This window comes from Cornus florida, unplaced genomic scaffold (genome assembly GCF_030987335.1).
Source record: "Cornus florida cultivar Cherokee Brave unplaced genomic scaffold, ASM3098733v1 CherokeeBrave_3.0.0_Hap2_Chr08, whole genome shotgun sequence".
Lineage (NCBI taxonomy): Eukaryota > Viridiplantae > Streptophyta > Magnoliopsida > Cornales > Cornaceae > Cornus > Cornus florida.
Genome location: NW_026775578.1, coordinates 60492033 through 60519867, shown reverse-complemented (window position 1 = coordinate 60519867; position 27835 = coordinate 60492033). Strand labels below are relative to the sequence as shown.

At 38.2% G+C, this 27835-nt stretch overlaps 1 protein-coding gene across 2 annotated transcripts; it reads right to left on the bottom strand.

Annotated features, from left to right (window-relative positions):
- Nucleotides 1–170: 170 nt before the first annotated feature.
- Nucleotides 171–27835, bottom strand: LOC132271823 (protein phosphatase inhibitor 2-like). Of its 2 annotated transcripts, XM_059773316.1 has the most exons (5): nucleotides 27705–27808; nucleotides 26589–26672; nucleotides 16846–16964; nucleotides 1649–1813; nucleotides 171–899 (listed from the first exon to the last, which is right to left on the bottom strand). In XM_059773316.1, the coding sequence occupies exons 2-5, from the start codon at nucleotides 26594–26596 to the stop codon at nucleotides 643–645; spliced, it is 549 nt and encodes a 182-aa protein (XP_059629299.1). In that variant the 5' UTR covers nucleotides 26597–26672; nucleotides 27705–27808; the 3' UTR covers nucleotides 171–642. The 2 variants fall into 2 exon arrangements, with proteins under 2 accessions (XP_059629299.1, XP_059629300.1); XM_059773317.1 differs by lacking the exon at nucleotides 26589–26672 and having other exon boundaries at nucleotides 27705–27835.

Genomic DNA, 27835 nt, shown 5'->3' with positions numbered 1-27835 from the left:
GCTCTTACCCCCTTTTCATTCCTTTCCACCAAACAGAGCATTAACTTTCCAAAGTACGTCAAGGATTCGAATTCTGCAACAACTGTTGTGTGTACTCTTTTGCCAAGGAAAAAATTTAAAACATCTTTGAGAAAAGCTCCAGATAGATAATCTAACATACAAACAGAAAATTTTAACCCTCCCCAAAATGCAGGAAGCCCAGCACGGAAGAATGCATGACCGTGCTCGATATTATAATTTAGAATTGTGATACAGAGTCCGACTCTCATCTCAGACTAATCCGACTGCATCTATGTGAGTGGAACCAGACCATATTATACAACAATAGAAATAGATTAATCGGTTACCAAGAAGAGAACCAGCAGTTGGGAAAAGCAAGCCCTCTATCGAATCTTCAATGCTCTCTAATTACAAGAAAAATATCAAGTTGTCGTTATCAAAGAAAATGAAGCAAACGTACAAACAAAAAGGAGTGGTTCTTTCACACACAGGCACACACAACAGAGAGATTTGTTAGAAAAGGCACCGACTGTTGAAAATGCCTATTTAGAAGTTAGGAATCATGTTTTAGCAGTAGCAGTAATTATGTAATGAAAAATGTCGCGAAAATTATTACTTTTAGAGTATGCGTTTTGACAGCTTCTAAGCACCATTTGCTGGAGGTGTAAAAGATTGTTGATGCACATTTGTACCACCTACACGATCTGTATCTTTCACACCAGTGGTCAATGACGACAAGCCAGACCTCCTCCCATTCTTTTTGTGATCACCCTCGTCATCGTCAGATGCATCTTCAAGAAAGGAACCCTTTTGTTGGAGCTCTTTCACTTTCCGGAACTCATCGTAATGAGCTCGCCTGTGCTCCCTAAAACTCAGACCGTTCTTCTCTGCTTCAGAATCTGATCAAATTTACGATGGAATTGCCTAGTGTGTTAATAAAATCACAGTACAAAAATAGTAAAAATAATACCACCTTCAGCAGAATTTCAAAAAAACTGTGTAAGACACTATACTAGTCAAATAATATCACATTCAGTAGACTTACGCAAACATTGTATGACACCTCATTGGGGGATTTATTTTATTTTTTCTTTTTTAATAATGGTGTGAAGGAATTATAGTAAATAACCCAGGTGATAATATTCCTAGGAACAACGTCTTATGATTCAGAGCAACATATATAAAAACCATCCAATTTCCTACCCTATATGACACTTGGCAAAATGATTCAGAGAAACATATTTATAAATCATCCAATTTCCTACCCCTATATGGCACTTGGCAAACTAATCTCTTCTAACTCGTCATCCACTGTTTCTATAAAATCAACCATTACAAGCTTTCACTTTGTATGAAGTATGATCAAGAACAACATATATAAGAATCATTTAATTTCCGACCCCAGATCCCTTCCGCAAAGGTAAAAATGGAAAGTGACTTCAACCAATCGCCTCAATTTTGTCCACAATTGTTCCCATTAAAGTGAGCATTTCTTAAACATTGAACTTAATTAATTGTTTGATGGAAATTGCAAATCCCCCAGAAGAGAGAGCTAATAAATGAGAAAACACAGAGAGAAAATAGTGGCAGAGGGGAGGGGAAGAATGGATCATAAACATAACTAAGCAGCAAAAAAATTATAAAAAACCTTCATCATCTTGATCCATGATATCTGACTCATCCTCTGAGGATGTCCAACCAGAGCGTCGAGAACTAGAAGAAGCCACATCATTCAAAGCAGAACGTATTGCGTCTGCATGAATGGTGTCACCAACACAACCATCGAAACTACCCCGTATAGGAGACAGAGATCCTACAACAACAATGAAATCAGCCGATATTGATAAATAAAATACAATTATAAAAATAAAAGCTGATGTACCAGGCATTTCCCAAAAAAAAATGGTACAATTCCCAATATAAAAGCTGACCCCAGAAAGCAAATTTGGTCCTTATTTATCATTTTTATATCTAGTGCATTTGTAATCTTAAAGCATAAACATCACGGCTTTTCTCACTACATATTTGGAGTCCTGGGTGGGGAAGCTTGGTGGGATAGCGCGTCATTACCCTTTTTCTTCTTCCTCCCTTATTTGCAGAACGATATGTAAATAAATGTCTAGTACATTAAAATACATTTACATAGCCCATTACTTTTTTTATATCTATGAATAGTAGGCGCAGATATTATACAATCTTTTAAAATCAATTCAAGGAATCTTGATTGCATAATATTTACAAATGCTCATATATATCGTCCTCTTCGACTTTGTCTACTCTAGATTTGATACATTTCATATATATTTCCACTTGTTTGAGTTTATCTATTTATATCATCTTCTTGCCTTGATTTTCTAAAACTCCTTTTTGCCTTTGTCTACTTCTCCTTTGATGTATTTCACATATATTTTTTTATCACATAAACTTTATAAAATATTTAATGCTGCTATCAGAATGTACTAAAAGGCAAGAGCACATTATTTTATAAAGGACAAGAGCAATTGAAACACAAATATAAGGATTCAAAATTAAGAAAACCTGAAGAACCCTACTTTTTTTTGGTAGGTAAATCACACATACCCTCCTTTGGGGACTTGAACCTTCAACAATCCAAATGGAAGGGGAAAAGGCAATCACTATGGGCAATGAAAACCCGTGAAGTTCATAAAAGTGGAGCAACAATTCTCCACTCAATAAAGCAATCAAGGCATTAGGAAATTTGAGAAAACAGACTATCATTTCCATTCTCTCCACCCCACCCCCCCGGCGGGCGCGAACTGGAGAACATAGGTAGTGCCTTCAATTTAGTTTTCATCAGCTGCTCTTCAACTAGTTGTCATCTTCTTTTTCCCTATAGAGGCCATCAATTTAGTGGCAAACAAACGACAATTTTTGACCGTTACCATTTTTTATGAAATTTTTTTGATATCAACATAAATTCTACGTCTTAAGAGACTTGTCCGCCCTTCCTTTAGACTGTTCTGATGCTGCATAATAGGATCATTTGGTCCTTTTGAAAATTTTGTTTAAATATATGAAATCCTATACTATCAACTCTACTATCCCCACAATGAAAATAGGGCATGAAACAGCGATATAATCGCATGTTTTCAAACCTGTATTGCCGTGTCTCTCCATCAACATGTGGCTGGCCTAGACAGAGCCGCCCCCAATTTATAGGCTTGCATTCACAGCAGGCAGTATAGAAACACAAAGCATGGAACAGGCTTGAAAACAAGAATAATATTGAGTCTTTAATGGACACAACTCTGTGTGCCTGATGTCTCTCTCTCTCTCCACACACTCAATCAAATGCACCATGTCCGGATATCATAACCTTATTTTGCTTCCCCTTCCACCTTGCAAACAATAATAATATTGAGTCTTTAATGGTCACAACTCCCCATCCACACACTCAAATCAAATGCTCCATGTCCAGATATTATATCCTTATTTTGCTTCCCCTTCCCCCTTCTTTCGCTCTTTTTGGGTTTAACAAAAAAAGTCGGAATATTAGATGAACTTTATAAACTTTTCATGTTTCTAGGGAATAAGAGCATATTCCTCTTGACAATCATGAGAAACTCTCTAGGAGCCTTTCAGTATAGTATGAAGCATATTATATCGATTTGTATGACCCCAGCACGTATATGCAATCTAGATAATTCCCATGCAACCCTAGTTGTGTCACTGCCACTCATAGTTCTAACATTACATCAAAGTATAATAAGATTTGTAGTAACGATGTATAGACTGAATTTTGATGATTCTTGTTCTCATGTTTCAGGTGATACTTGCATTTTCCGGTTAGGAATTTTGCACTCTCTAAAGTTACACTAAAGCCAAGGGTGTAAGGGTTTCATCCAAGGAGAAGTGTTCTTTGGCAAGGAAATACGCAGTTGAATCTACACTAGGAAGCATGAAAAATCCTAAAAGGTCAAAGAATCCATGTCGGACATGGGGCAACACGCGTCAGAGACGCCAAAAGACGTGTTCGGAATCTTTTTAATTTTTGGATCACTACAGACATGGCACAGGCATGCCATGATTCCATTAACATGTGTTCGACACGCGTGTCACATTATTAGGAAGTTTTAAGAAAGTTTTAAAAAGAAATATGGGTTATAATGTAAATATGATCACTTCTTTGAACATTAGCGGTCATGACATCAAATATTTATAAAAAATTATCTTAAAAATCAATTATTATTGTTGTGGAGTAGATTCAATTGTGTTGTTCTTAAAACAATACCCTAATTATTTTTATAAGTCATTAATTATTATTAAGATGTATTATGTGTTATCGTGTCCCTGCCCCGTATCCGTATCTGTGCTTCTTAGGATCTACAACTAACTTCCTTCTTAATGCAATGAAGGCAGATGAACCCTTTTCCTCTTCCTCTCTTCGCAATCAACATGAATTGTAACAAAAGTAGCAACAATGGTTATACCAGCAACTCCACCTGGTTCGACCTCAATTTCAACAAGCTGAAAATTCACTAAATCTCAAATTTGAAGTAGAGGCCCAATCAACTTCTACTACTTTTTCAAAGCTAAAAGGATGAGATGGTAGATCCCAAGGGAGGTAAATATATTATCCCTTTGGAATTATCCAAAAAGGTCAAGATCACTACTTTAGTGGGTAACTTTGTTGATTTGGAAATATTGTCTTTCCACTTAGTTAAATCATGGGCTATGAAGTTATCGGAAAATATTGAAGATGTTTTGGCAATTGAAAATAGATTTTATTTACAAATTTTCAAAATGAAGACAATTTTAAAAAAAAATCTAAAAAGGCCCTTACTATTTTGGTGGTAAGTTATTTCTTATCAGGAAATGGTTTCCGGGGATGCAATTATCGAAGTGCAAATTATCTAGCATACCAAAATGGGAAAATATTTAAAATGTGCCATAGAAATTGTTGATGGAATATGGACTTAGCTATGTGGCAAATTGTTTCTTGATGAGCACACTAGATTGAAAAGCACTCCTTCCCATTTGACAAGAGCCGCCAACTAGATGATTCACGAGTGCTAATATGATGTCAGCAGCCATCACCTGTAAGACTGTGTATGGCTTTGGGGTCGACCCCCGTAGGGCTCTGATGTAGGAAATCTACACAGCCAGCCACAAGTATCCGAAAGTGTGAGGATTCGAATTATTTGTTTTCAAAATGTGCTTATTGAGCAGCTGTTTGGGACTGGTTTATTACAATGTGGGAAGGACTTCAGCACCTTCAGTCCTTTAGTTTGGTTATCCAGTGGTTCATTTCTTTCTCCTCCAGTTCTGCTACAAGGAGGAGGGTCACTTGAAGGTTCTCACTTGTATTATTTGGTGCTTCATATGCTAGAGTGTGCGTAGAAGTAGAAGCCTCTAAAGAAATTTCAAACTCTTTCACTATTGATCTCACATATGGTATACCCTTTGACATAAAGGTATAGACTCCTTGGAAGCCTGAACAGAGCATAAAATGCAAAGGTTCTGGTCACTCTACCAATTTATGCCTTTCTCGTCCTAAACTTTCCAAAGCTAAGCGAGTTTGGAAAGTGAAGGATGTCAAACCCCACAACCACCCAAGCCTAAGGACACATGGGAAGAAGTTAAAGAGAAAGAAAGGAAAAGAGGTTGTGTGTCCTCTGTTAGAACATTTATGTATATATTTATATTGGGTCATATTGTAATTATGTATAGTTGGTAGGGCCAGTAGGTAATTAGCACATTCTTGTACATATATATGCTTTGTTTGTTCTAGGGTTTACAAGATATATGAAATAACACATTGTGCAGCCTCCATCTGTCTCTCTCTCTCTGCATCTTTCAGTCTTTACATGGTATCAGAGCTTCGATCTGAAGCTGTTTCCGTTGCGAGTTGTGTAGTCGGCGAAGGTGTGTGATAGCTTCAAGGGACCTTGGATCTGTGGTCAGCGGTAGCCCAAGCAAGCTCACCGACCCTCTGTTTGCTGTCGCTGGAGTTTTCATCGCCTTTTTTCCTTTGTTGTGTTGATTGGTTGGAGTTGAAGAGGAGTCGGGTGCCTGTAACCGAGAGATTTGGGGATCATCGTTCTTCCTGTGGTTAAGCTTTAGGGACTTGTTTGTGTAACTGCTATGGTCGCCGGTGTTTGCAAGATGCCAAGATGATTCAAAACTTTTTATTTTTCTTTTCCTAATAAGCAAGCTTTTATTAAACATCCAAAAAGGCTACCAAGGAGGAAACCCTCCAGAAAACAACACAATTAAAAACACCCATTTCCAGAAATTGGCAAGCAGGATCAGAAAGAAAAAAAACCCCACAAAGGGGAAGACAAAACAAACAGGACAGAGCAAGAAAACCCAAACAACCAACAAGCACTAGCCAACACAGCCACAACCCTCCAATGACTATAAGCTAAACATTCGCACCACATCATGAAGATTGATAGCCAGAGTGTCAACACATTCCAAATTTAATTTATTGTGATAGTGAGTCTCATTGGTTTCCTTGCTTATCATGAACCTAGTGGAAGGCATTAAAGAGCTATGGGGTTCTCTAATTATTTTGTTGATCATACTTTCATGGATGCAAAAGAGAAATATGATTGGCTTTGTATCTGATTTTGTCAATTTAGGACCCAATATAGTAGGTCGTTCCCAAACTTGGTTTACTAAAACTGGGTTTGCAGAGATCCAGTTCTGACTCAACCCGGTTCTGTAGATCCGTTTCTTTGGATTCGAACTGTTTTCTTTCTTAGATTCGACCTGTTTTGTTGAATCCAGCCCGAACGTTCTTGTGGATCCCGGCAGAGCCAGTTCCAAGCAGCATTTCTCTGCCTTCTCTTTGGACATGTGCACTCTGGTTTTTTCCTTCTCGGGACAGTAAGTTTTTTTTTTTGGTTCCATCTTTTTTTTTGTTTTGGTTTATAATGTCCTCTTCAACCACTGCTGCCATTGAACTTGTGGGAATTAAACCTTCTATTGCACATGTTGATCATGTTGGACTGCAAATTACCACCATGAAATTAAGTAATTCTAATTACTTATTGTGGGCTCAAGCTGTGAAAATCTCTTTAGGAGCCCGACAAAAATTAAACTTGTTACACATGATCCTCCATCTAAAACATCAACAGGGTATGATGACTGGAAAACAGATAACTATATGGTTATGTAATGGTTGTGGAATAGTATGGAGCCTTCCATTGCAACTAAGTTTTTGAACACTGCAAAGGAAATTTGGGATGCAGTTAAAGAAACTTACTCGATGGACACAAATGTTTCTCACATTATTCCCTGTATAAAAAGATGTTTCATTCTCGTCAGTCCGGTCAGGGCATAAGCGAGTATTACAGTGCTTTCAAAAGCCTATTGGATGAATTGAATCAATACCACCCCTTGACCACTGATATTGAAGTTCTCAAACGACAACGTGAGGAATTTCATGTTTCTATTTTTCTTGCGGGACTCGACCCTAAACTTCAAAGTATTCGGGAACAAATACTTGCTAGTGATGGAGGACTTCCATCTCTGGGTAACATTTATGCTCGATTACTTTGGGTTTCAAAACCATCACATGGAACGCCAACTGGGAAAGAAAATTCAGCAATAATGATTCCTTCTATCACCCCACAGGTTTCTAGAAGTCATGGTAATCCCAGTAGTAACCGAGGGTATGGAGGAAATGTGGGTTCTCGTGGCAATGGTGATCGTGATAGAGGTCACGGCCGCCGTGGTCGTGGACATACTGCTACTCGTCACTGTAGCCACTGTGGGGGTACTAATCATTCTATTGAGTACTGTTGGGATCTCCATGAAAACCAGCATGGGTGAATCAAGTAGTCACTTCCTCTGACACTATTTGTTCTCATCCCTCTCTTGGCCACGACAATCCACCTCCTAAGGCTTCTGTATTGCCATCGAGTTCATCTACTAATGACAGCGAGTCACACTATCTCGAGCCAAGTTCAGTGCCTTGGTCAACCAAGCACATCATAAGTCTGCTGATGTTGTTACCTTTGCCCAGTCAGGTAATATTATATGTTTTTCAGATGTACAGAGTTCATCCTCCCCTTGGGTTCTTGACTCTGAGGCCTCTAATCATCTAACGGGTAATGAATCTATATTTTATAATTTTCATAAGTCTAGTTCCCCATCTTTTATTACTTTGGCAGATGGTAGAACTTGTCCCATTATTGGCCAAGGCACAGTTAAACTTATTACTTCCATTTCATTATCTTCCGTTCAATTGGTTCCACAATTTCCTTTCGATTTATTATCTGTGAGTAAACTGACTCAAGCACTCAATTGTTCTGTGACCTTTTATCCTTCCTTTTGTGTCTTTCAGGACCTCAAAACGAAGAAAACAATTGGTGGCGGCTTTTTTTTTTTTACAAATGACTCTTGGCTGCAGCAGTTCACAGGTACAAAAATTTCTTATTCTGCTTCTACCTCTTCAGATCACTATGGAGTTATTATTAATATTTTCAGACAATTCGCTAGTGGTCCAAAGCCATTTAAGATGTTAAAAATTTGGTGTCTTCAAGAGGGAATTACTGAGGTGGTTAAAAAAGCTTGGGAGGAACCTGCATTTGGTTCTCCAATTCACGTTCTGCTAAAGAAACTTAGAAATGTGAAGTCTGCAGTGAGGGATTGGAACAAACACTACTTTGGGAACATTCAAGAAAAAGTTCTTATTTCCGAAAAAGCTTTGGAAGAGGTTCAATTGGCCCTATTGGTAAATCCTACATCTGATAAATTTGTTTTAGAAAAACAAGTTAAAGATGAATACGAAGCTGCTATGTCTTCTCAAGAGATTCTCTATGCTCAAAAATCTAGAATTCAACGGCTCAAAGATAATGATCGATGTTCTGCCTACTTCTATCATAAAATGAAACAACATCACCAGTTCAATGCTATCACCTCTGTTGAAACTGAGTCTGGGCAGGTTACTACAGATGTTAAATGTGTTAAAAAAGTTTTTGTTGATTACTATCAGGGTCTATATCAGGAGAATGCAGGAGGGAGTACTTTTGAAGTCAGGCCTAGACATATTCTTTCAGCAGATGATAAGTTGGTTTTGGATTCTCCCATAACTAATGAAGAAATCAAAGCAATAGTTATGAACTTTAAACCAGATAAGGCACCTGGGCCTGACGGTTTTCCAGCTCGGTTTTACCAAACTTTTTGGCCAATTGTTCAACCTGAAGTATGTGGTGCAGTTCAGCACTTTTTCAATAAAGGTTCTCTACCTGTTGGAGTGAGTAGCTCTTTCCTCACTTTGCTCCCTAAAACAGGTAATGCAGTCAAACCTAAAGACTTTAGACCAATTGCTTTTGCAATCTCATTTACAAAATCATTTCTAAAGTTCTAGCTGTTAGACTATCTTTGGTTCTCCCTAAATTAGTCAATCTGGAGCAAAGTGCTTTTATATAAGGCAGGAAAATTCAAGATGCTATTATCATGGGGCATGAGCTGGTGAGTGATTTCAGATCTAAACACCCAATCATGGCTTTGAAGGCAGACATTTCTAAAGCTTTCGATTCTGTTTCTTGGAGTTTTCTTCTGAAAATTTTGAATGATGCTGGTTTCAGTCCAAATTGGTTAACTTGGATTTCAAATTTACTGGCTTCCACTAGATATTCAATTTTACTGAATGGTTCTCCAACAGGTTTCATCCAACCTACTAAGGGACTGAGACAAGGCTGTCCTCTCTCTCCTCTTCTCTTTACTTCGGTAGCTGATCAATTCTCACAATTACTCAACAATGCAGTGTGCAATGGAAAGATCAAGCTCTCATGCTGCTCTAAAGGCTCATTCTAGAACCTGTCACACATTTTTTGCAGCTGACCTTTTGATTACTTGCAGGGCTTCAATTTCAAATGCTCGATCTCTTCAAGAGCTTTTTCAGATTTTTGGAAATGCTTCTGGACTGCAAATCAATTACAGTAAAAGTAGTGTTATTTTCTCAAAATCTGTTAGAAGGAAAAGACCTGTTTTGGAATTACTTCAATGTTAAGAAGAAATGCTTCGTTTGAAGTATTTGGGAATTCCTTTATGTTCCTCTGGTCTTAAGAGATCTCATTGCAATGTTCTCTTGGATAAAATTTCAAAAAGATCAATGATTGGAGTACAAGACTGCTGTCAATAGCAGGTAAGGTTAAATTGGTTAAGACTGTCTTAACTCCCATTTACTTGTATTGGAGCAGTGTTTTTTCTTTGCCAATTGCCATCATTAATCAGATTCAAAGATTGTGTAGAGATTTTGTTTGGGGCAGCAGGGATAATTCAAAGAAGATGCATCTCATGGGTTGGGATTTAATGTGTAGACCAAAAGCTGAAGGTGGTCTGGGTATTAGAAAATTGAAGGATTTGCAGGCTACTTGTCAATGTGTCTTGGCCTGGGATTTTCTGTTGAGCAAGGACAGATTATGGGTATCTTGGTTCCAATCAAAATACACTTCAAGCTCTTCTTTTTGGAACTCAATTCCAAAGGTAACTGACTCGATTTTATGGAAAATTTTGATTAGTGTTAGAGAATTAATGAAGACAAAGGTTCAATTTTCCATTGGCACTGGCCATCTTTTCAAAGTATTAACCGATCCTTGGTGCGAGGGGGAAACATTATTGCAGAGGTTTGGTCACAGAATGGTTCGAAGATTGAGATTTTCCTGGAATTCTCCATTGTCTTGTCTTATAGATAATGGGGATTGGAATTTTGATATTCTGCAAGACGAAGTTTTTCAACCTATCAGAGATTTTCTTCATTCATGGCCTCTTAGTGCTAGACCAGACAAGTTAACTTGGGATGGAGGCACCTTTACTTTCAAAGCAGCTTGGCAAGGTTGTAGAATTACTCACCAAGAGGTTGATTGGTATAAATTTTGTTGGGGTAAAGCTAGACCACGCTGGTCTGTTCATGGAGTGTTTTTCTTTCAGGACAGGTTGCCAACCATGTATAATTTGCAGAAGAGGAATGTGAGCTTGGCTTCAAGATGTTCTCTTTGCCTTCACGCTATAGACACTAGGGATCATGTGTTTGTTAATTGTATCTTTTCTAGGGATTTCTGGATGTGGCTTGATGATTCTCTTGGATGGAGGATGGATTTTTCAAATATCACAACAGTGGATAGCTTATTGAATTGGTGTTTATCTCAGTCAAGTAAACTAGTGCACACTCTTTTTGTTGCTGGCCTATGGACTATTTGGCTAGAGAGATATAGAAGATTGCATGATCATACAACTAGAACTCATTCTAAAGTGGCTTGGCATATTTTGTTTGAAGTTCTTGATATTTATAATGTCTCTATTCAAGATATTGTTTAGTTTGGAATTTTTTTTTTTTTTTTTTTTTTTTTTTTTTTTTTTTTTTTTTTTTTTTTTTCGGTTTCTTTAGTGCTGGAAAAGGTTCCTATCTTTCATTGTTTTTTTCTTTTTCAGCATTGTTCTAAGGGTATGCCCTCTGTGCGCTTGTAATTATTTTTATCTTTTTTTTATACAAACACCAATTATGAAAAAAAAAAAAAAAAAGGTGTTCAAAAGGGAAACGCGTCCCTTATACAAAACAACGGCATTAAAAAGAATGGCCTCTATTACTTGGATTGCCAGTTATCTACTAGTGGGGGGCTCTCCACATTCACATATTTCTATACACTAGTGGCATTATCGGTTAGGTCATCCCCCCTCGAAGTATTTGAAGTCTGCCTTGCCTTTTCTTGAGTCGGTGTCTACTTTAGACTGTGAGTCATGTCAATTGGGAAAGCACCATAGAGTGTCTTTTCCTCCTCGTATTGATAATCGTCGGTCTTCTTTATTTAAATTGGTACATACCAACATTTGGGGTCCTGCTCGTCATGTTAGTAATTCAGGTTTTTCATATTTTGTTACCTTTGTTGATGACAATTCAAGGATGACTTGGATGTTTTTAATGAAAGACCGGTCTGAACTTTTTTCCATATTTCAATTATTTTTTAAAGAAATTGAGGTCCAGTTTGGCTGTGTTTAAAAACTTTACAATCTGATAATGCTATGGAATATGTCAAAGGTGTTATTTCTACATTTTGTGACTTTCGTGGTATTTTGCACCAAACTTCTTGTTATACTCCTCAACAAAATGGCGTAGCAGAATAGAAAAATAGGCATTTAATTGAGATAGCTCGGACTTCAATGATCCATATGCATCTTCCAAATGCATTTTGGGGAGATGCTGTTTTAACTGCTTGCTACTTAATTAATCGCATGCCTTCTTCCGTTCTTAACTGGAAATGCCCTTATTCTATTGTTTTTCCTACTCGTCCGTTATTTGCATTGACTCCTTGTGTTTTGGTTGTGTGTGCTTCGCTTATATATTACGTCCTTGCACTGATAAATTGTCTCCTCGTGCTATTAAATGTGTGTTTATTGGTTACTCTTGAACTCAAAAGGGTTATAAATGTTGGGATCCAAACACTTGTAGATCTTTCGTGTGTATGGATGTCACCTTTTTTGAGGACACTCCTTACTTCTCTTCACGTGGTTCGTCTTTTAAGTACTGATTTATTGCTTCCGTTGCCTGTTGTGTCTACTTCGCCTGAGTGTGTCACACCACCACCACTTCAAGTGTATAGTCGACGACCAAAGGAAGCATCCCCCCAATTGTCTAATTCTATTGAGGCTCCTCCTCCTACTGATGATCTTCCTATTGCCTTACGCACTGCACATCCTATTTCTAATTTTGTCTCATATAGTTATGTATCACCCTCTTTTTCCCGTTTTTTATCCAAAGTTGTCTACTACTGTTGTTCCTAAGACTGTGCAGGATGCTCTTTCAAATTCAGACTGGTGCAAAGCCATGGTAGATGAAATGGATGCTCTTCATCATAATGGGACATAGGACCTTGTTTCCTTACCTCCTGGTTCCAAACCGATTGGTTGTAAGTAGGTCTACACTGTCAAATACCTTCATGATTGGTTTATTGAGCGTTTGAAGGCTCGTCTTGTTGCAAAGGGGTACACCCACACCTATGGTATTGATTATGATGAGACCCTTTCTCCTGTTGCGAAGATTTCTTCTATCCGAATCCTTATTTCCATTGCCACCAATTATAATTGGCCGTTGTTTCAATTAGATGTGAAAAATGCCTTATTGCATGGTGACTTACATGAGGTTTATATGGAGCAACCACTTGGATTTGTTGCTCAGGGGGAGTCTCGTCATGCTCTATGTAGGGTTGCAAATGAACCGAGTTGTTCATGAACAGCTGCTCGGCTTGTTAAGGGCTCGGCTCGGGCTCGTTCATTAAGCAAACGAGCCGAGCTCGAACCCAATTTCTAGGCTCGTTTACTAAACGAGTCGAGCCCAAGCAACGTTGGGCTCGGCTCGCATAGGCTCGTGAACATGGGCTCGTTAAGGCTCGTGAACAAGGCTCGTATCAAGCTCGTTATATATATGAGGCCCATTATATATATGAGGCCCATTTGTTTTTATTGTACATTTAAAATGTTTACCATATTATTTTTAAGGTTGGCCCAGCTCATATTTTTCATTAATATGGCCCAAGCATTATAACTAACTAGCCCAAAGAAAATCCACCATAGCCTAAATAAGATTTCATCTCATCCATTAAATTAGAACCCATCTCATCCGTTGATTTTGTAAGATATCAAAACCCTAAAACTAAACTCCACCATTCAGATTTGCCTCTTCTCCATAACAAATCCCATCGTCAGTCTCTCTCTCTTTATCACTCACTCACGAGTCACGAATCAACTCCACCGGCTTAGTCCACTGACGACAACCCTTCCATCTACACGACTAACTCTCTGTCTCTCTCTAATCAACTCAATCGCCATAACTCTCTCTCTCAGATCTGAACGCATCGTCTGTCATCGTCATCGTCATCGTCGGCCGCGGTCCTCTGTCCTCGCCATGGACGTCATCCGTTTCCTGCCGTCGTCTGTGCCGCTATCACTCCATCCTCGTCATCATCGATGGCCATCCTCTGTCCTCGCCATCAATTAGGTACTGCATCAAATAATTTTTTGGCAAAACTTTACTTTCACTTTAATTCCATTAATCTAGACAACCTCAAAACATTCTTTAGGCAGTTGCAGACAATTTTGTTTAGCTAAACACATCACTTTCATTTCTTTAGCCTTTTCTTCTGCTGCTTCTAAATTTATGGATACTAATGCTCAATGGTCACAGGTAGCTAAATTAATTTATCTCCAACTTATTTTCCTCTGTGATTTCTTTTTCTACTTAGTATATACAAGTTTCAGTGGTTCTATAGATATTATTATCATGGGAATTTATAACTTTTTGATGTGTTGTATTTTCATAGAAAATGCATAATGCACACATGCTCAATTTTGTCCTTTTTTCTTTTTTCGAAATTAACTCTTCATTTGTTCTTGAAACATAAAAGCTTGCACTACTGCACCTTTTTTTTTTTTTTTTTGGCCCTTTTTCTTTTTGCTTATGTGATAATTGATAAAGCATTGGAAAAAGGTATTGTGGCCTGTAGAATACTAATTAATTTTGAATTTTAGTTTTTTTTTTTTTTTTTTTTTTTTTTTGTTAAACGAGCCGAGCCCGAGCTTTTAAAATCAAGACGAGCCCGAGCCCGAGCTCAAATTTTTTAGCTCATCACGAGCCGAGCTCGAGCCCGAGCTGATCCTGCAAACAAACGAGCCGAGCCCGAACAGCCTAAAGCTCGGCTCATTGCAGCCCTAGCTGTATGTCACCTTAACAAGGCCCTGTATGGATTGAAACAATCTCCTTGAAAATTCTTTGAGAAAACACTTGCTTTTGGTCTTAACAGGTGTCAGACAGATTATTCTGTATTTCACCAACACACCAGAACTGGTTTTATTTTTCTTGTGGTTCATGCAGATGATATTGTTATCACAGGTGATGATTGTGACAGCATTGATAAGTTAAAGTTGTTTATGCAAAATCGGTTCCATACTAAAGATTTGGGTAAACTAAAATATTTCTTAGGTATTAAGGTTACTAGATCCAAGGAAGGTATAAGCTTATGTCAAAGGAAATATGTGCTGGACTTATTAGAAGAAACAGGTATGTTAGGTGGTCGTCCTGCTGATGCTCCTATGGATCCAAATATAAAACTCCTACGATTTATTTGACGACCATGGTAGATATCGACGTCTATTTAGGAAATTAATTTATCTCACTGTCACTCGACCTGACATTCCATATGCAGTTAGTGTTGTAAGTCAGTTCATGGGAGCTCCTAGAGTACCACATTGGAATGCTATTCTTCAAATTATTCGATATCTCAAGTAAGCTCCAGGTTTTGGGTTGCTAAATAAATCTAATGGTCATCTCAATGTGGAAGGTTTTACAGATGCTGACTGGGCTGGATCTCCCTCAGATAGGAGGTCTACTATAGGCTATTGCACATTTGCAGAAGAAAATCTTGTTACATGGAGGCGTAAAAAACAAACGGTAGTAGCTCAATCTAGTGCTGAAGCTGAGTACAGGGCAATGGCTCATACTACTAGTGAGTTGACAAGGATACAAACACTTTTTAGAGAAACTTGGGCCGACATTCAAAGCTCCTATTCCATTGTTCTGTGATAACCAAGCGGCCGTTCAAATTGCATACAATCCTGTGTTTCTTGAGAGAACCAAGCATATTGAAGTTAATTGTCACTTCATTCAGGAAAAAATATTAAGTGGGAACATTTCAACTCCATTTGTGAAGTTTGAAGATCAACTAGCTGATATGTTTACCAAAGCGTTGGGTCATAATCGGTTGAGGACTATCTGTTTCAAGCTGGGATTATATGATATATATATTCTCCAGCTTAAGGGAGAGTGTTAGAACATTTATGTGTGTGTATATATATATATATGTTGGGTCATATTGAAATTATGTATAGTTGGTAGGGCTAGTAGGTAATTAACACATTCTTGTACATATATATGCTTTGTTTGTTCTAGGGTTTACAAGATATATGAAATAACATATTGTGCAGCCTCCATCTCTCTCTCTCTCTCTCTGCATCTTTTAGTCTTTACATCCTCCTTTGGCGGTGAGAGGTTCTCATGTTTCCACTTTTAATGTCTTCGACACACTCTCTCTTCTCTCATAGATAAGGATGGTAATCTATTGGAGAAGCCTGAATAAGGGATTGCTGATGATTCCGTTGTGCCTCATAAGCCAATTGAGAGAGCTCCAAGAGAGTCCCCAAGCTTCGGATCCCCAAAAAGGAACTTCTATAGTTCTTTGTCGCCCTACTAAGGACTCCATTGAAGATAATATTCATAAGCCAAGGAGTTCCATAAGATTGCGCAAACTAATTATCAGGACAAGTTTACTGTTTCTTACCCTGGGATGTAAGAAATTCTCTTTTGTTTATCTAGCCTTCAGGTGTGTGAGAACTTCTTCAAAGAGAGTGTATTCGGATTTTTACTGTAATTCTTTATTTTTTTGGTAGTAAAATTTTCACTGGCCGAGAAAAAAAAAAATATATATATATATATATATGATTGATAATATGAATTCAAAAGGAAACCATCTAACCCAACAACGCAAAGATCTTTTATGATTTTATATAGAAACAGAAATATTACGATCCATTAGCAGATTATCAGCATCATAGTATCATCAACTTCTGAACCATAAAGCAAAATTGCAATAAGAAGCGGAAAGAATCGACGTATTTCTGACTGCAATAACTCAATGTTTACATTACTGTATTGACTACCTTTAGGGATCCTATCATAATTTAGCTTTTACAAAAAGCAAAATTTTCAGAGTGCATCTATAACCTAGAAAAAAGTTAAAATTTAAAATTTTCCTAAAAATAAGAAAAGAAATATATGCATATATACAAATATATGCAAGTACTGAAGAGCGTAGAGCAACATACCATCATCATCGATCATGGGGTGATATGGTGTTTTAGGTTCATTAATTTTCTGCCTAATGGGTTTATTTGCTTCAATTTCCCCCAGATTAGCTTCATCCCATCTTACATGACGACGCCCCCTGGTACCCCAACAAAAATGCTCGCATTAGCATATATATTATTAAATGCCTCATGCTGTGGTAAAATGCATCTTGTGAAGCACTGCATGGAACTTTAAACTTACACCAGTAGGAATACAATCATAGAACAATAATTACGCAAATAGCTCCATAAGTTTATTGCATATTAAGAAAAATATAGAGTACAAACATATACTCTATTGTGTTTTCTTCCCTTGCGAAATACCATTATGACAATGACACACCCAATAAGGAAGATCTGTTTGCACACTCATTGATCGACTATTTACCAGTCTTATTGGGGACACATGGACACAACCTAAGAAAATAAACACTAGATAACATATCAACATGGTAATCAGACAACAAAAAGAATTTTAAAGCATTTGGCATTCAACTATATCAAACAAATCTAAGTTCATTAATTCCTTGTGCTTGCAAGCTATGTTGCCTGGAGTCCTGGACTCTCCTGTTCCCCTCACCGTATCAATTTCTAACAAGAAGCCATGGATATGGGTATGAAATATGTGTCCAACACACGTACCTAAATTGGACACCTAGACCTCTAACTATGATGATAGAAGAAGAAATATTACTCAAATTTTATTGCTGCGAATAGTTCCTTACTTATGAGATAGGTGAAAACTCTCTTCTTTTAACCATATTCTATTTAGTTTCATTTAATTTAAATTATTATTTTTAAAGAAAATAATAGTATGATACATTACATTATTAAGTAGCAGATTATGTTATTAAGTATGCAAAACGTGTCCACATACTAGTATCCAAGTTTTGGACAAATTACAAGCTGAGTCTCCAATGGCACACCCAATAAGGTAGACTGTTGGCACATTATTGATCGACTATTTACCATCCTTATTGGGGACAAAAGGATGCAATCTAAAGAAATAAACACTAAATAACAAATCAACATGGTAATCAGACAACTAAAAATGTTTGAAGCATTTGGCATTCATAATATTAAACAAATCCAAGTTATTAATTCAATTCCTTGTTCTTACAACTTGCAAGTTATTTCAGATTACACAATATAAAACCAACTGTTCATACAATCCTTATCCTACACATAAATTCCTTGCAAGGACCATCAAGTTCTGGGTCCTCAAAACATCATATTGCCACATGTCAAACTAAGGTGGCTAAAACCATATAATTGAAAATATATCTTAATTGACCAACCAGATCTCATACAGGATTATTAGTGATTTTACTGAAACAACATAACACGTAGTCTTACAGCAGTTCTTTCCAATCTCTTTAATCTATGGAGAAATATTAGCATAAACAATTTCACCAGAATTAAAACCAACAATCTCAAAGAACCAGAATATCAAAGCATACAGATGAATTACTTCATTTCTGTAATTCACTAATATTGTCTACAGGGGGAAGAAGATCTCTGGAAATGGATCAATTTTCTGATTTTATTAATGAGCATCTTCTTATTGATTTACCAATGGAAGGTGCAGCTTTTACTTGGTCCAATGGTAGGGATCCAATCACTCTATCCAATGGACAGATTTTTAGTTTCTGGGGATTGGGAAGAGAAATTCCCGGATGTTGTTCAACCGGTGTTAGAAAGGGTCACTTCTGACCATGTGCCTTTGGTCTTGGATTGCGGGGGTTTATGTTCTCAAAGATCCCCGTTTAGATTCGAGAATATGTGGCTGCGTGCGGAAGATTTCCAAGGAAAAGTCAGTTCTTGGTGGGAAGGAGTTATTGTTTCAGGTTCGCCCAATTTCACAATTACAAAGAAGTTAAGGGCTCTCAAGTTAGCTCTCAAGCAGTGGAACAAGGATGTCTTCGGGAATTTGGAATGGAGGAAGGATAGAGTACTTGCAGATTTTTCAGAGATTGATCATCTTGAGGAGGCCGGAAGGGATATGGAATCTCTTCGTTCTAGGAGAGCCTCTTGTCAGGCGGTATTTGCCGAGATTGCTAGTATGGAGGAGATTTCATGGCAACAAAAATCTTGGGCTCTTTGGCTAAAGGAAGGTGATCGGAACACAAAATTCTTCCACCGGTTAGCTAACGCTCATAGGAGGAGTAATCACATAGGAAGAATTCGGGTGGATGGCGAGGAGTTGTGGAGAGAGGAAGAGGTGCGTAACGGTATTGCTTCCTTTTATCAGAAGCTTTACACAGAGCCTTTAGTTTGGAGGCCCAAAATTGATGGTCTCCATTTTGAGGCTATTTCTGAGCTTGATAGAGATAGGATTGAGAATCCTTTCACTGAAGAAGAAGAAGTTCTTAAAGCTCTATCAAGTTGTAATGGGGACAAAGCTCCGAGACCTGATGGCTTTACTATGCGATTTTTGATGGAAAGTTGGGCGGTTGTAAGAAATGAGGTAATGGGTACTTTTCAGGAGTTTTATTCCTTTGGCGTCTTTGAGAAGTTGCTTAATGCTTCATTCATTGCCCTTATTCCAAAAAAGGGAGGCGCTTCAGATATAAAGGATTTTCGCCCTATTAGTTTGGTGGGCTGCATTTACAAACTTATTGCTAAGGTGCTCGCTTTAAGGATGAGGGAAGTTATGGATGGGATTATTTTAGATTCCCAGAATGCTTTCGTTGGCGGACGACAAATTCTTGATTCAGTTCTTATTACTGGCGAATGTGTGGATTCCAGATTGCGGAGTGGTATTCCTGGAGTTTTATGCAAACTTGACATTAAGAAACCATATGATCATGTGAATTGGAATTTCCTACTCTATTTGTTACAAAGAATGGGGTTTGGAAGTAAATGGAGGAAATGGATTGAGACCTGTCTTTCGTCTGTCAAGTTTTCAATTCTTGTGAATGGTTCTCCCGCTGGTTTCTTTGGTTGCTCTAGAGGTATAAGACAAGGAGATCCTTTGTCATCTTTCCTTTTTCTTCTTGTTATGGAGGGGTTAAGTAGACTGATGCGCAGGGCGGAGGACCTTGGTTTTATAAAGGGCTTCAGGGTGGGTAGAGATTTAGACCATCAGATGGAGATTTCCCATTTACTCTTTGCAGATGACACCCTGGTTTTATGTGATGCTGATGTGTCTCAACTTTGATACTTGAGGTGTCTTCTGACTTGTTTTCAGGCAGTTTCCGGGCTAAAGGTCAATGTGGCAAAGAGTGTGCTTGTCCCAGTAGGGAATGTTCAGGGTATTTCCTCTTTAGCTGCAATTCTTGGATGCAGGGTGAGCTCATTCCCTATTCCTTATTTGGGTCTGCCCCTAGGGGTCTCTTCAAGATTAGTGGGAAGCTGGGATTCCGTGATTGAAAGGTATGCGAAGAGATTAGCAGGTTAGAAGAAGCAATACTTGTCAAAAGGGGGTAAAGTTACTCTTATCAAGAGCACATTGTCGAGCCTCCCCACTTATTTTCTTTCTATGTTCCAAATCCCTTGTTTCATTGCAGATAGGATTGAAAAAATTCAAAGGGATTTCCTTTGGGGAGGTAAGGGCGATGAGTTCAAGTACCACCTTCTCAGATGGGAGGAAGTTTGTAAGCCCGTGAAATTGGGTGGTCTCGGAATAAGACGTTTAGTTCCTTTCAATCAAGCTCTCCTAGGTAAGTGGTTATGGAGATATGGAAGGGAAAGACATCAACCATGGCGCAGGTTAGTCTCGATTTGGCAAAGAGGCTGGAGGTTGGTCTACGCGTCTGGTTACCCTGGTGGGAGGAGTAGGGATGTGTAAGGCTATTCGGAAGGGATGGGATGTTTTTTCAGCTCATATCAGATTCAAACTCCGTGATGGACGTTGCATTCGGTTTTGGGAAGATCTCTGGTGTGGGGATCAGCCACTTTCTCGTACATTTCCTAGATTATTTAGTATTGCTGTTGATAAACACGCCTACATAGTTGACTGCTATCGGCTTGATAGCAACGGGATTATATGGGATGTGCATTTTCGGCGCTATGTTCAGGTACGGGAGATGGACAAGGTATGTGTTTTTCTGGATCTTCTGTATCGACAGGAGGGCGTTGGCAGAGGTAATGATGTTTTAATTTGGGCTCCCTTTTCCCACGGTCATTTCGAAGTTAGATCTTTGTTCTTATGTTTGTCAAATTTTGTTAATCGAGACTTTCCGTGGAAAACTATTTGGCGGTCTATGGCTCCAACTAGGGTGGCTTTCTTTGTTTGGACTGCTGTGTGGGGAAAGATTCTGACAATTGATAATTTGAGAAAAATGGGCAATTGTATTGTTAATCGATGTTGTCTATGCAAGGATGATGAGGAGTCCGTTAATCACCTCCTTTTGCATTGCCCTGTGGTGATCGATTGTTGGAATCTTATTGTTGGGTTGTTTGGCATGTGTTGGGTTATGTCACGATCTACTAAAGAATTAATTCATGTCTGGAGAGGTTGTCGAGTGAGAAGAGACGTTCGCGATTTCTGGAGAATTGTACCACATTGTGTATGGTGGTGCATCTGGAAGGAGAGAAATAGCAGAATGTTCGAAGGAAAAGAGTCACCTACGGCAATGGTCAAACTTTACATTCTTCGTTCTCTTTTCAATTATGTGAAGAGAAGCTTTTGTTCTTCTTCAGATGATTTAATTACTTTTTTGGATTCTTTGGGGCCTTAGTCCCAATTCCACTTTTGTAATTGGGACGCGTTCCCCTCTTGAACGCCTTTTTTTAATGTTATTTTTACTTATAAAAAAAAAAGGAGTCCATACGGCATCGTCATCTCATTTATTAGTTGCAGTTTGCTCAACTTCTATACCGTGACGTTCAAACTTCCTATTGCGTTAAAAATCCCACATCAGTTGCCCCCCATTCCCAAGCATGCTTGTCTCGCACAAGGAATGCTTAGTCGCTTATGACGCCCAATTCTTCCTTGAAAGATAAATTAGCAAAATAATATTTTCTTTCACTTTATCCTTCATTATTTATATATATATATATGTGTGTGTGTGTGTGTGTGTGTGTGCATGGACATGTCCACCAAGTGGACACTTCATGTTTGTATTTTAAATATCTATATTGAAATGATGCCCACCCACATCAGTGGACACTTTATGCATGTACTATGCCTGGCATAGGTACCAAGCATATGGGTTGAACATATAGGTTGGGTGTTAGTGCCTAACCACCTTTATACTTTTTATTTGTTATAAATGATGTCCACCCATGTGGGTGGATGCTTTATGCATGTACTATTCCTGGCGTAATAGGTTGGACACATTGGTTGGGCGTTCGGCCGAACCAATTCCTTCTTTTATTCTGATATTGCTTCACCTTCAAAGGCTCTCTCTCAACAAACCAATTCAAATGGTAACTTTTCAGAGGCCATCAATCGGGGAGCATCCTTATAAATTTCAGTTGGGTAGCAACTCTATTAACTTTTATTATCTTTTCATCGTCCATGGCTACCCTGGCCTCCTCTTCCAACCCAGAGGTTGACAACCCAAATGACGATTGTATGGTGCAGGTGGGAAATATACAATCTAAAATAAACAAGTTCCAGCTGATCCGCTTAAATGCTAAATTATGTTTGCCAACAACAATCCAACTTCGATGCGCTGAAGATACGAAGAGGGCGTTTTCCACCCTCTCTAGGCCAGACGAAGTATGTTTGTATGAGATGACACTTGAGTCGGGATTACGCTTTCCCCTTCCTAGCTTGGTAAGGGAGGTGCTCTATTTACTTAAGATCTCCCCCTCGCAACTCTCCCCCAATGGCTGGAGGGCGTTAATTCGAAGCATGATTCTTTGGCATCTCTGTGGAAATGGTGCCATGACTCTTGCGGAATTTTTCTATTTCTTCTGCCCTTCAAAGATTTCCGGCAACTGGGTTACCTTTTATAGGCTTAAGCGGTTCGATCAATTTATCCTACCCGAATTTCCTAACCACAAGGGTTGGACATCGAAGTACTTATATGTTAAGGAATTTCATCCTAACGCAACTATTGAAGAGAGTATCTCAGTGCCTCGGACTTAGGGCGATGTCTCCTCTCTGTCTGGTAAGTCGTGCCTTTTTCTAATCTCACTTTTCTCATACTATTTTTTTAGTGTTGCTAATTAGTACTTTGTTAAGCAGAAACTCAGGCTGATTGGCTACTCTCCCCAAAGGAAGAGGAGAGAGTGCAGAGGGCTTTACAAGACTCGTGTCTGGTGGGGGGTTAGTTGTCCTTAGTAAATCCGAGGACCATGCTTTCGTTCGCAGTAAGTCCTGAAGGAAGTGGCGGATCCCCTCAATGTCCCCCCTCTGGTACACTCTAATGCCCCCTATGAACCTTTAATTGCTTCTCGCATCTTACTCTTTGCTTTCCTTTCTTTTTACGCACCTTGTCTAGGGATGTCATTTCTCACGTTTGTGGTAAGCTGAAGAAGTGCAAGCCAAACACTCATGAGCAAGGAGCAATCTCAGGGAATGCCTCTTCACGTCAGGTTGTCCAAGAGACGCCCTTTGCTCCTCAGTATTCTAGCCCTCCCATGCCGAGAAACCATTCTCCGTTTAGTGCCCGTCTGCAACCTGTAACCTACATCCTTCAATCCTTATGGCGGGAACACATCAGGTGCCCCACCACAATCCTTTTCCCTTGCCTTGCAGGTTTCGGGTCACAGCAGGAATTTGCATCAACAACTGGCGCCATTTGTGGGAGCTGCGAAGGGGAGATCTTGAGTAAATAGAGCACCACCCTTACCAAGCTAGGAAGGAGAAAGCGTAATCCTGACTCAAGCGTCATCTCATAAAAACATACTTCGTCCGGCCTAGAGGGGGTGGAAGACACCTTCTCTGTATCTTCAGCGCGTTGAAGTTTGATTGTTGCTGGCAAACAAAATTTACCATTTAAGCGAATCAGCTGGAACTTGTCTATTTAAGATTGGATATTTCCCACCTGCACCAGACAATCGTTATTTGGGTCGTCGGGTTAGAAGAAGAGGTCGGGGCAGCCATGGGCGATGAAAGGATGATAAAAGTTATAGAGTTGCTACCAACTGAAAGTTATAAGGATGCTCCCCGAATTGATGGCCTTAACTAGGCCTCTGAAAAGTTACTGTTTGAATATGTCCGAGAGAGAGCCGTTGGAGGTGAAGCAATATCAAAATAAAAGAAGGAATTAGTTGGGCAGAACGCCCAACCAATGTGTCCAACCTATATGCCTAGCACTTATGCCAAGCATAGTACATGCATAAATTGTCCACCCACATGGGTGGACATCATTTATTATAAAACAAAAAAAAATTATAGAGGTGGTTGGCCACAAACGCCCAACCTATATGTTCAACCCATATGCCTGGCACTTATGCCGGGTATAGTAAATGCATAAAGTGTCCACCTATGTGGGTGGGCATCATTTAAAAAAATAATAATAATAAAATAAAATAAAATACAGAAATAAAGTGTCCATTTGGTGGACATGTCCATGCATATATATATATATATATATATATATATATATATATATATATTGTGAAGGATAAAGTAAAAGAAAATATTACTTTGCTAATTTATTTTTCAGGGAAGAATAGAGCATCAGAAGCGACTAAGCAATTCCTGTGCAAGACACGCACGCTTGGGAATGGGGGACAACTGATGCGGGACTTCTAACGCAATATGAAGTTTGAACGATACGACATAGAAGTTAATTAGACTGCGACTCATAAATAAGATGACGATGCCATATGGACTCCTATTCTTGCTGGAAAAATAAAGGGAAATAAGTTCCCCAATTGAATGCTACTACTAACTCCTATAAAAAGACAGGACCGGTCAAATCAAAAGGTACATCGAAAAAAACCCTAGAAGAAATCTACTCCCTTTCCTTCTGTTTCCGATTTGGTTTTAACTTGACCGTCGAAGACTCTTAGGCCGATACCACACCGGTGCCTCTCCGATAACCCTTTTCACTTCCCTTGCAAGCTGCAGCAAGAATCGCAATGCCCTCCAGTTGTGGTCAGACCACCCTGCCTACTTGTCCCGAGGACCTAGTAACGACCCGAACTCCACCGGGGTGGGGACTTGGCGTGAAACCAAATCAAGGTCTATGTCTGGCTTTGGTACCACTTGTTACGGGCTGGACGGTTGCCTTCTGACCTGTGATGTTGTGGCCCGAATTTGGTACCAGGTCAACATTTACGACCCAACAATGCGTTGAATGATTTTTGACCCTTTTTGCTTGCAGGGCGTGGACCCTATTTAGTACTCTCTTGTAGCCCGATATATAAGGGCGTTTAGGGTTTGGAGTGGGATATTGAGACACTAAAAATCGCATAAAAAGAGATTAAAAGTGAGAGTGAGAGCTAGGGTTTGGGGGCTGAAACTTGTAATCTCCAGATTTTTGCATAGTGAATTCTTTAGCCAAATCTTCACTGTCTTCACCATCGATGTAGGTTTTACCGAACCACGCTAAGTCTTTGTGTTCATTGTGTGTGGCGTGTTTATTTTATGTCGTGATTCTTGATTTGTTCTTGGATTCGCTGTGTTTGTCGTAACATGACCCAAAAGCTTAAGTTGTTGAGTAGTGTTGCACGCCCACCTAAATATGCCAAAGAGGCTAAGACCTTCCCCATCCGGATCCGATGTGGGGCAAGCACCCCTAACAATAAGGGAATATGACAACCACACTTGGCTCTGAAAAACTATCTAATCAGCAAACTACGACTAAGTGCGGCTTGCTTATGAAGTTGATGAATTATTCTTAAAAGCTATAATCGTTGATCAAAGAGAAATGATGAGAAAATAGGAGTCTAAATATCTTTATAGAGTCAAGAGTTATATGCTCAGGTCTAGTTAGGGGTCCCAACAAGGGAGAGAGAAAACCCTATAAACCAAAATCTCTGGAATTTCTACAACTAGACACAGTTTAAAGACAATTTTTTTTTTTTCCTGAATAGTTTAAAGACAATTTTGCCGTATAGCATACAGTAATTATTTCTATTGAAGGCAATGTGTAAAATTCTATTACCAATTTTTTTTTTTTTTAAACTAACGGCCTCAGTAATGGGAATGAAAGACGTGAAGAAAATTAACAGAAGCACACGTAAGAGTGTGAAATAATTTCATCGCATAAAACCTATAAAATGGGGTGATATCCTTACTTTAACCCATTCCATAATTTACATTCATAGTGAATTTTGTTTACAAACATAAGCATGTTTGGATGATGAAATGTATATTATTTTTAAGAAGCTGTCAACAAGAAACGAATAATTAATGACAACTTTCACTACTTTTATGAGCATTAATACACTTAAAACACGAAAAGTTATCAAAAGTAGGAATATATTCGAGTAAAATCATTATCTCACCATCACAGAAATACAAAATGTAAAAGGAATTAAATCCATAGAGATCTGGACTAAAAAAATTGAAAAGAAATTCACCAACAAATATAATCTAAGTTCAATTTAAATGAAAGTTAGTAAAATTAACCTAAATAAATCCAAATAAGTGAAATTTTCTAAATATTCTTTTAACTTCCCACTGAGGTGTAATAATCAAGAGCTTTGATTGAGATACAAAGTTTAATCTTAAAGATTGATTGTTTTGGATGGTAAGTCTAGATGATATAAGTCGATAAAAGTCTAGAGTGATATATTGTTTCCATAAACCTAATCCCCAAAGCTCAAAATTTGAAGGAAATGAAACAAATGCCGAGATAGATTTAGAAAAATACATGTCCATTCGGAAACTATGGTCTTTTAATGAACCCCTACAGCCCCATAATGGTCCTTACAGTCAATTGCAGCATAGTAACATCCTTTACACGTATGAAATTCAATAGCATCAATAAATCAGTTTGTACCAGGATCTGCCTGACAGTATGGTTACCTAATGGATTCATTAGATATTTAAAACTGTGGTTAAAGGAAAATAAAAAGTTGGGACATTTTTATGCTAGGAGAAATCTCAATGCAAAATTTTCATAAATACATATAAGCATCTTTGTTAGGTGGCATAATTCATCATCAATATAACGATTCATCTAAAAACTAAAAAGCCAAAAGATCATTGCAGAATACTGGTATCCATTAATCAACAATGTCAAATAAGGATGGAATAGGTACAAACAATCTTTAGCATTATTTGCATAAAAACAGGTGCTACCAGACTCCAACCTGGGGTGTAACTTCACACACTTGAAAACCCAACCTTTTTCCTTTCAGAATTTGGGTTTTTATCTAAAATCCAAAACCCAAATCCCAAAAGCACCCAATCAAGATATTAGTGTATAAACAATAAAATCAAAGGTATAAAATAACTTCCATGCTAAAACATTCTAGGAAATGGAAAAGTACAAGCAAACTAACATTTGCTACAAACAACCTACTAGTGATTGTAACTAAAGTTCAATTAATCAAAAGAACATTCCAAATTCAGTATTACGCTATTATAAAATTTTCAAAGTTCAATTAATCAACAGAACATTCCACCGACCAACCCTTATACAGAAGAACAAAAAATATATAAGAATCACACGAGCCCTGATAACATAAGGAATAATTGCATGACATTTGAACTAATACTAATTCATTGAACTACAAAAGTAATAGAAGATGAATCTATATCCAGAAACAAATCTAACCCAGTACCAAGTTGTCCGTCCATTATATGTTATGCAAACAATCAATCACATTAAAGGCCAGAGATGAACATATTATGAAGGCAAAGAAATTTTCAAACCTAAAATCGAATTATTCGAAAGCAATGGGGAAATGAGGTCAAAAACAATAATTCAAACTCAATCATAAAATTAAATTGAATAGAGAATGACATAGGGAAGAATGTATACATCTTGATATTCGCGAGTTGTCGACGAAATATTTGCGCTTCTTTCGATTTCCTCGATTCGTTAGTTTGGCCCTCTTTTATACCATCAGTTTCTTCATCTTTTCTCTCTCTCTTTTTTTTTTTTTTTTTTTT